General features: G+C 37.9%; 1 protein-coding gene across 1 annotated transcript in view; it reads right to left on the bottom strand.

Annotated features, from left to right (window-relative positions):
• Positions 1-33: 33 nt before the first annotated feature.
• LOC131931174 (SCY1-like protein 2) overlaps positions 34-9,174 on the bottom strand; it is a 67,906-nt gene continuing 58,765 nt past the window's right edge. The window contains exons 14-16 of the mRNA XM_059287878.1: positions 5,853-5,947; positions 75-269; positions 34-39 (exon numbers count right to left, since the gene is read on the bottom strand). Coding sequence (XP_059143861.1) covers positions 34-39; positions 75-269; positions 5,853-5,947 — 296 coding nt within the window. The remainder of the gene's footprint in view (positions 40-74; positions 270-5,852; positions 5,948-9,174) is intronic.

Below are 9,174 nucleotides of genomic sequence, written 5' to 3'. Positions count from 1 at the left end.
CTCGGGCGCCGGTGGGGGGCACCCGAGGTCCGGTCAGTACTGCCCCGGTGGAGGAAATCTGAGAAGCCACTTACAGAAAAGGGCCCCAGACTGTGCGTGCTGGGCCGCCGGGGCCGGTCGGGACTGAGGTCATCTGTCGTGATGGAGATGGTGGGGTTGTTGCTGGAGGCCGGGCCGTTGCTAGGCGACGCCGAGCTGCCAGACGACGGCGGGACGAGGCTGTGACGTCGGATGGTCTCGATGGGTTTGTCCAAAGTAGATTTTTCATCCTGGAAATAAAAATAGATAAAATAAAAATCTGGATGAATATTTTTACAGAAAAAAAAAATTAAATTAAAATATATATATATAAATAAATAAAAATAAAATCAATTGCACACGGAAGAAAATTGATTCTAAAGGCAGTTATTTTTTAAATTCACAAAACGTATACATTTTTTATAATATTAAGTAAAAATACTTTTTCTTTTGTTATTGGAGAAAAAATATATATCATGTAACAAGAAAAATGATTTTTTATGTCCTTTGTGTCAAAAATAAGTTAGGTAAGGTAAAACTTTTTAAGGTAAAGTATTATTTGCCCCAACTGTTACAAGATTTTATTATGTTAATATTGTGGAACGGGGTGGTGAAGAGGTGGAGCGTGTGAAAGCTAACCCGAAAGTCTTGAGTTCTGATATCTGAGTCTACCCAGCTCGGATGAGTACCTGGCTCACTTTGAGGAAAGTAAAGGCGGCCGGGCATAGTGCTGAACACACCATCCTGTCATACGCTGAGGTCAAGAAACATATAAACTCTACTTCATCTTCCCTATGTATAGTGAGGTAAGCGGATCTTTTACCTATTATGTTGATAGAATTAAAAGTAGAAATATTTTTCACTGAAGCTAGAATAACATATTGGAGCCTCGATCTCCAAATTAAAATCTCGAATACATGTTAATTAATGAACGTCACGGTTGAGTGAACCAGTAGTCTTCTATGCGAGCAGAGTCAGTACAGCACCAAACAGCTGCTAGACGCCACGGAGGGCAATGACCTGAGCGACGCCACCACCAAAAAAAAAAAGGTCTTTCACGTCAATTCATTTTAACTTGAAGGTAACGTAGAGAGTTGTCGCTTAAATTTAGATTGGGCTTTAAGATTTTTTTTTTTTACTCCCCGGGGATTTGAGAACTTTTTGAGGAGACGTAATTGGCTATTAATATTCAATAGGTCTGTATTTCCCTGGGGGGGGGTGTGTGGGAGGGACGGTTTAACTTGATGGTTGGATGGGTGAGTGGGTTTGGTGAGTAGGTACGTTTGGTGGATGGAATAGTGAGTTTGATGGATTGGTGGATACGGTGGATGGAAGAGTGGGTTTGGCGGAAGAGTGGATTAGGTGAAGATGGATTGGCGGATTCGGAGGATGGATAAATGGATTAGGTGGATGGGTGGATTAAGTGGATAGAAAGTAGATTTGGAGGATGAAAAAGTGGATTAAGTGGATGGAAAGTGGATTTCGTGGATGGAAGAGTGTATTTGGTGAATACTATATAGATGGATTGGTGAATGTGAGGGTCGGATACGTGGTTTCGGTGGATGGATGGGTAGGTTTGATAGATGCATGTGTGGATGGATAGTAAATTCGATGGATGTATGTGGTGTATGAACAGATGGAATTGGCTAAAATAGGGTGTATCAATGCATAAATGGACAGAATGATGTATGTGATAAATATATGAAGCATACAGTTTTGGTTAATATGATTGATATTTGAGCATATATTTAGTGTATATAATTGGTTAAATGACGTTATGTAGGATGATAGATGGTGCTGGATGATAATAGTTGATGTTGGATGATGATAGTTGATGTTGGATGATGACAGATGATGTTGGATGATGACAGATGATGTTGGATGATGATAGTGGATGTTAGATGATTATAGTTGATGTTGATGGGGTGTTGAATAGGACCAACAAATATCCATGAACATAAAGCAATTTTTTTTTCCAAAAGACACAGTTCACTAAATTCAGCGTTATAAACAAAGTAAAGCATTACTTCAAACTACGTAATGACGTTGATATAAAATTTGGTACTAGAACATTTAACTGTAGATAAAAAATTTGGAATAAACACCCCCGTTCTCTCCCCCCCCCCCCCCCGAACCCCTAAAGAAACATCACAGAAACAAAAACCATGGGAATAATTTGCACCCAACTGCTCAAGAATCGGCTGAGCCATTCGTTACTGGCGCTAAATTACAGCCCTAGTAATCATCGGCTCCCTAATGCCCCACCCCCTCTACGCCTCACTGAACGCACGTGTAGACTACCCAGGCGTAAGTACTAATGTTAATCATTGGTCGGGCGGTTGCTAGTCCTACTGGTGGACTGGTCGTTAATTACTCGTCGGCGAAGACAAAGAAGTGAGTGTGAGAATCATGAATGGAAACTTAGGGCAGGTTCTGAAGGGTCGGTCTAGATCTGAATACAGGACTAGTCATTCCATTTCTGGTTATGATAAGTTACTTCTAAAAACTAAGGCGTGATAATGGGGCCGTGTGGTCGAATGGTAGCGCGTTCGACTGCTAACCGGAAAGTCTCGAGTTCAGATCCTTGGTTTGAGTCATTACGGCGTCCACCCCAGTACCTGACTCACGTTAGGAAAAGTAAAGGTGGCAGGTATTTTGCTGACCACGTCATCCCTTGAGATGCCGAGGTAAATGAAACAAATGAACTCTACTTCACCTGCCCAAAAGACCGTAAGGTTCAAAACGTTACTTAACCTATTTAATCAGTGATATAAATACAAATGTAAGGATTTTATTACCCTAAACCAGGGGTCGGCAACCTTTTGAGACGGAAGAGCCAAAAGTTACAATTTACAAAATCTCACAGTTTATAAAGAGCCACTAACATTTTATGTCAATATTATGCTATTTGATTAGGATTAGGTAAATGAATTTAAAATAAATATTATTTCATACTTAAACCCATTTATTATATGCATGGTTCGCACAAAACATAATAAAGTTCTTTTAGCTAGTTCTGTTATATAACTATACCACTATCCCTTCCCAATTTAGAAGCTAATAACTAAAAAACTATCTCACTCAAATCAACTTAATGCACACTGACTCATACAAAATGCCTTCTGAATAAAATAACAATTAGGCTACTATTGAAAATATTCGGGGAAAAAAGTGTGCACTTCGGTAGTGGAAATCATGGAACCATTGCCACGGGGCTGGCCACATCACAGTTGTGGAGCTGATAAGCTGCAGTCAGCTGTCTGTATACGCTCTACTCCACCTATTCTTAATGCTTTTATCTTGTTTAAAGTTTTTACACTATAATATTTTTTTGAGTTATGAAAAGAAAATAATATAATTATTATGGCGAGCCGCATCCTGAGATCGAAAGAGCCGCATGCAGCTCGCGAGCCGCAGGTTGCCGACCCCTGTCCTAGCTGCAACAGTACTCAAGTTGTTGTGTTCACAGTCAGACACACGTACACACACACGCACACACACACACAAACATACGGACAAAATTACCTAGCTGCAACAGTACTCAAGTTATTGTGTTCACAGTCAGACACACGTACACACACACGCACACACACAAACATACGGACAAAATTACCTAGCTGCAACAGTACTCAAGTTATTGTGTTCACAGTCAGACACACGTACACACACACGCACACACAAACATACGGAAAAAATTGCAAAACTAAGTATTTCCGACTCAGAACGTAGAACGTCCAGATTTCGATGTTTCTGCACGATTACAATGCCTCGTGTATGCTTAGTATAGGAGTAAGTTGTAAAGGGAAATAACTTATACGTAAGTTCGCAATAATGGTTTAAAATAGAAACAAAATCAAATTTATTAGAACTAATCGTTGTGTTTCATTTATACAGAACAAAGAAAAGCAATTTATGTTTATCTAATTTGTTTTATCTGTTTACTATATTAAAAATTTAAAATTTGGCTCTAATTTAAATATAAAACTAGTATTATTTTAACCCTTTAATTTACACAGATACAAAAGGTTTTTCTTTAAATACCGCTCAATGTTTACTGTGACATAAATTATTGTGTAAATAAATAATAAAAGTGCGAAAAGAAACGGGTAATAGCAAGCATTATATCGTTTGCGCAGTTTCCCGTTTGCTCAATATTCGTCATTCAGGAGGATCAGGGGTCGGCAACCTTTTGGGACGGAAGAAATAACATTTTGTCATAGATCGTCAGCACTCCAAATGCTAACTTCTTCACCTTACTGTAGCATCCTGCAAGGCTATTCCATAAGTCACATAATAGGGCCTTAACTCGCGACATTTCTATTAGAGTTGTCCAGTTGTACAGTGAAACGTGCATGTTTTACTGGACCTCCAAATAATCTAACTTGCTCTTGAGGCCTGTGAACTTATCGCTCCACAAATGTTTGGTTTTCAAATCTAACAATTTAATTTGAAGCGAACCAGCATCAATTCCAAATAGTTCAAAGTTAATCTCGTTTGTTTTTGTGTTGAGAGGATCTACTATGACCGTCAGAGTGCTTGCATTTCTTTTGAATTGCTCAAATCTCTCAGTGAACCCATCCTTCATTTTGTTTATAATAATACTGAAGTGATTCATGTTAATAGTAACGTTGGTTTTATCATGATATTTTTTTCAGATTTTTCGAAATAAAGTAATTTACTGCTCTCCGTGTCTTCAACAAAATGAAGCAATTTTTGCGAAACAATCTTCTTCTTCAAGCAAGGTATAGGCTGGGTTTTTCTTTCCATGCAGTCTTACTTTAACTCGTTATTTTCTTTGTGATCTTCACCATGAAGTTGAATGTTGCAATTTGGGATAGACAAGTTTATAGGAAGTACATTAAAATATGGCGTAACTAAATATTCTAAGAATAGCGATTGTTTATTGTTTATGTTTATTATTTTATCGTTCATTACCGAGTGTTGCAGAAAAATATTTTTGTGAGTTTTTAAAATAAAATAAAATGATTATTAATATTTGTGTATGGAGCAAAAGAGCCGCATCTCGACATCAAAAGAGCCGCATGAGGCTCGCGAGCCACAGGTTGCCGACCCCTGCCCTAAACATATCCCCCGTGATACAACTTCATTACACAATTACACAAAGGTACACATTTGATTGATTTTATTGTAAATTAAAAGCAATAAAACTTACACATACACAAGTCACACACACACACACAAGTCACACTCACTACTAACTAGGTCACACATTACACAAAATACTCACACAACACGCACTCAACACAAATAGTTTAACTCACAAAAACCATCAAACATAACACACGTAGCCCACATAGAGCGTAACACGAGCTCACTGAAACACATTTAACATCCAACGCACGTAATACACAACACACTACATACACATCTCACACATTACAGTCTAATCGAGATAAACACACACAATACACATTACACACATACTCGTACACGGCACACAACATACAACACACAACACACTTAACACACTACATACACATCTCACACTCTACACTCCAATCGAGATAAACACACACAATACAAATTACTCACATACTTATTAAACACAGCAAATGTAGCACAAAACACACAGCACACTGAACACCTACATCACACACAGCACACACAACACACATCACACGACACACAGCAAACTCACAACACACAACACACACATCACACACAACACACAACCCACATCACACACATATAACAGACATAGCACACACAACCCACCATACACACACAACACAAATCACACACAACACACAACCCACATCACACACACACACAACAGACATAGCACACATACACACACATAACACACAACTTACCAAGCTCATCCCTAACGATTGCAGGCTCTGGTTCTTGCGGGCTGTCTTAGGGCTGCAGCCGATCTTGTTGCGTTGTGTTTCTGGGGTACCTGGTGCTGGGGGTAGAGATAACATAAGTCATGTGACTTGGTGCTAGGGTAGAGATAACATAAGTCATGTGACTTGGTGCTGGTCAGATAACAAAAGTCATGTGACTTGGTGCTGGTCAGATAACAAAAGTCATGTGACTTGGTGCTAGGGTAGAGATAACATAAGTCATGTGACTTGGTGCTGGTCAGATAACAAAAGTCATGTGACTTGGTGCTAGGGTAGAGATAACATAAGTCATGTGACTTGGTGCTGGTCAGATAACAAAAGTCATGTGACTTGGTGCTGAGGTAGAGATAACATAAGTCATGTGACTTGGTGCTGAGGTAGAGATAAGAAACGTCATGTGACTTGGTGCTGGTCAGATAACAAAAGTCATGTGACTTGGTGCTGAGGTAGAGATAACATAAGTCATGTGACTTGGTGCTGAGGTAGAGATAACATAAGTCATGTGACTTGGTGCTGAGGTAGAGATAAGAAACGTCATGTGACTTGGTGCTGGTCAGATAACTTAAGTCACGTGACATGGTGCTGGAGTAGAGAAATTAAGAGTCACATAATTGAGAGATGACTTTGGGAATGTTGACATAACATTTTTTTAAATTTTATGATCACGTGACGTTAATATCTGACGGTGACCGTTTGTATGTGATTTTCTACATACCATCACTTTTTAAGCCTAGTAATACTTTACTTAATAACCCAGGGTAATCCACTCTGTTTCTTCGCTAGACAACTCTCACTTTCCATAACGGACAGCTTTCTCAACACATTTTCACACACGATAAAAAAGAAAGTAGACCGTCCCTGAGTCCACCCAACTCACGTTAGGGAAATAAAAGGCGGCTGGGCATAGTGCTGACCACACTATCTCTTCATATGCCTAGGTCACAGAAACAAGTGAACTCTACTTCACTTGCCCTATAGACCGTCAGGTTTGAAAAGGGAACTTTACTTTTAAAAAAAAAAGAAAAATATGTATGCCTTTCCTACCACCATCCCACTTTTTGGCTTTGGAAACTTTGTAAAAAAAAAAAAAAACTTCTTCAATCGCGAAGTTTTTAATTATATTTTGGATATTAATTATCAGAAAATTGATTTTTCGATTTGTTTATGCAGAAACCGCTCTGTCAGTAAAATGTGTCAATATGCCGATCAGTCACACATTCAGTCGAAAAATCGATTAATCGTTACGCAACATCCATAACGTGCAAAAAAATCGATTTAGAATAAAATTTTGGCGTTTTAAAAACAAAAAACGGCACATATCAGGACGGCTAGACCAAACTCGATATATATATATATATATATATATATATATATATATATATATATATATATATATATATTCATTTATACCTTATTTTAAATTTAAAGAAAGGCGTACTATTTTATTCTTTTTGGAGATTTGTTTTAAAGCTTGTTATTATATTTTTTATATTATTTTTTTTCATGAATGTAACATTGGTACATTTTGTGTGAGTGTTAAAATATGATGTGTTTTTGTGGGGGTGGATTAAGCATGTTAGGAGTGTCAAAGAGTGTTAAAGCTTCTAAGAAAAGTGTTGCGGACAGAGGAAAACCCTAGGCAGTGTTTCTTCCAGATTTTTTTCTCGGGGGGGGGGGGGGGGAGGAGGGGGGGGGAAGGGGGGGGGGGGGAACTTGATATTTTCGGTTTTCGTGGGGGGGGGGGTGGTGGGTTAACGGTCAATCAATAAATTCCGAGGGGGGGGGGGGACACTGGTAAAAGTATATGTTTTCTATATAAATTCCTTGTCGTTCCGGGGGGGGGGGGGGGCCGGTAGACTTTTTTCTGGGGCGGGGCCCGAAAAGATGCTTGAAGAATTTCTGACCATAGTTAGTGCTTATTTTAGACATTTTGCTCCAGGTAAGGATTTGAAACTTCCGAGTTAGTGTGTGAGTGTGAATGTGTGTGTGTGTGGGGGGGGGGTGGATTGTTAAAATATAAATTTTCTATTTAATTAAATTTAATTTTGTCCAGTGGGGCACTGGACGGGGTCAGAGGAGGTGGGGGAGGGGGGGTGCTACTGCGGCCCGCCTCTAGAGACATGCCCGAAGGAAACAATGACGTGATACAATACATTGTTACTCATATTGTTTAAATTCACTGCAGCCTAGTATCTATAATATAAGCGGGCTGAGCGTGTCCTTCCTTCCTTCCTTCCGTCCGTCATCGCTATAGATTTTGGGACTATAAAAGTAAACTACGCACCATGCTGTGCTTTTCAGTGCACCGCAGTGTCTTATTATAAGTATTACAGTAGGGTTTGTTTATATAGCCACATAGCGCTATTTTATAATTGCCACTGTGTTTACTCTTTTGCATAACTTAAAGAAAATATTAAATACACGAAAATGGCTACAACATACTTAAAAAATCAATGTTAAATATCATTTTCGTTTATATTCTTAGAAAAAATGGATATATTTTCATGAAAGTAGGTCGAAAAAACTAATTAATTCAACTTTTGTTTGGTAATTTTTTTACAAGGGAGGTAATTTAAAAATATATTTAACTCATCAATATCTAAGTTAATTTTTTTTTATTACTACCGCATTGATTATTACATGTTAAGGTTCATAATTAAAAGAGAAAAATGTTAAGATTATTTATATTATTTATTATTATTTTCTAATTAGTCTATGATTTCTCAAAAATCACTTTCTTTTTGCTTTTGTTTTTCGGTGTTATGAAAACAGATGGTAAAATTTGACTTTTTGAGAAGACTGGAAAGGCTCTCTCTGAGCGCGGACGTATGGGAAAATTTTTTTTTTTAATATTTAACTCACTCTCAATAATTTAAGTTATTTTTTTATTACTTCCACATTGATTATTATATGTTAAGGTTCATAAGTAAAATAGAAAAATGTTAAGATTATTTATATTATTTTCTAATTAGTCTATGATCTCTCAAAATCACATTTTTTTGTTTTTGTTTTTCGGTGTTAACAGATGGTGAAATTTTAGGATTATAGTATAGAGAATGCTGAAAAGGCTCTCTACGGGCGCGGACGCCTGGGAAAAGCGTGTTTTTCGGTGGTGATTCTAATTACATTGCCAATGTGTTTTCTTAGAACCATAAAAGTAAACACCACTTGCCGTACATTTATTTGCATTGCATTGTTTTATTGTAAGTTATAGAGTAGAATCTATTTTTGTGACTTAAATAAAGGCTCTCTTTGGGCGCGGACGCCTAAAAAAGCGTGTTGTTTG

This window comes from Physella acuta, unplaced genomic scaffold, assembly GCF_028476545.2.
Source record: "Physella acuta isolate Inbredline_101_S28 unplaced genomic scaffold, ASM2847654v3 ptg001905l, whole genome shotgun sequence".
NCBI lineage: Eukaryota > Metazoa > Mollusca > Gastropoda > Physidae > Physella > Physella acuta.
The sequence above is the reverse complement of the archived record's forward strand: the minus strand, read 5'-3'. Positions and strand labels throughout refer to the sequence as shown.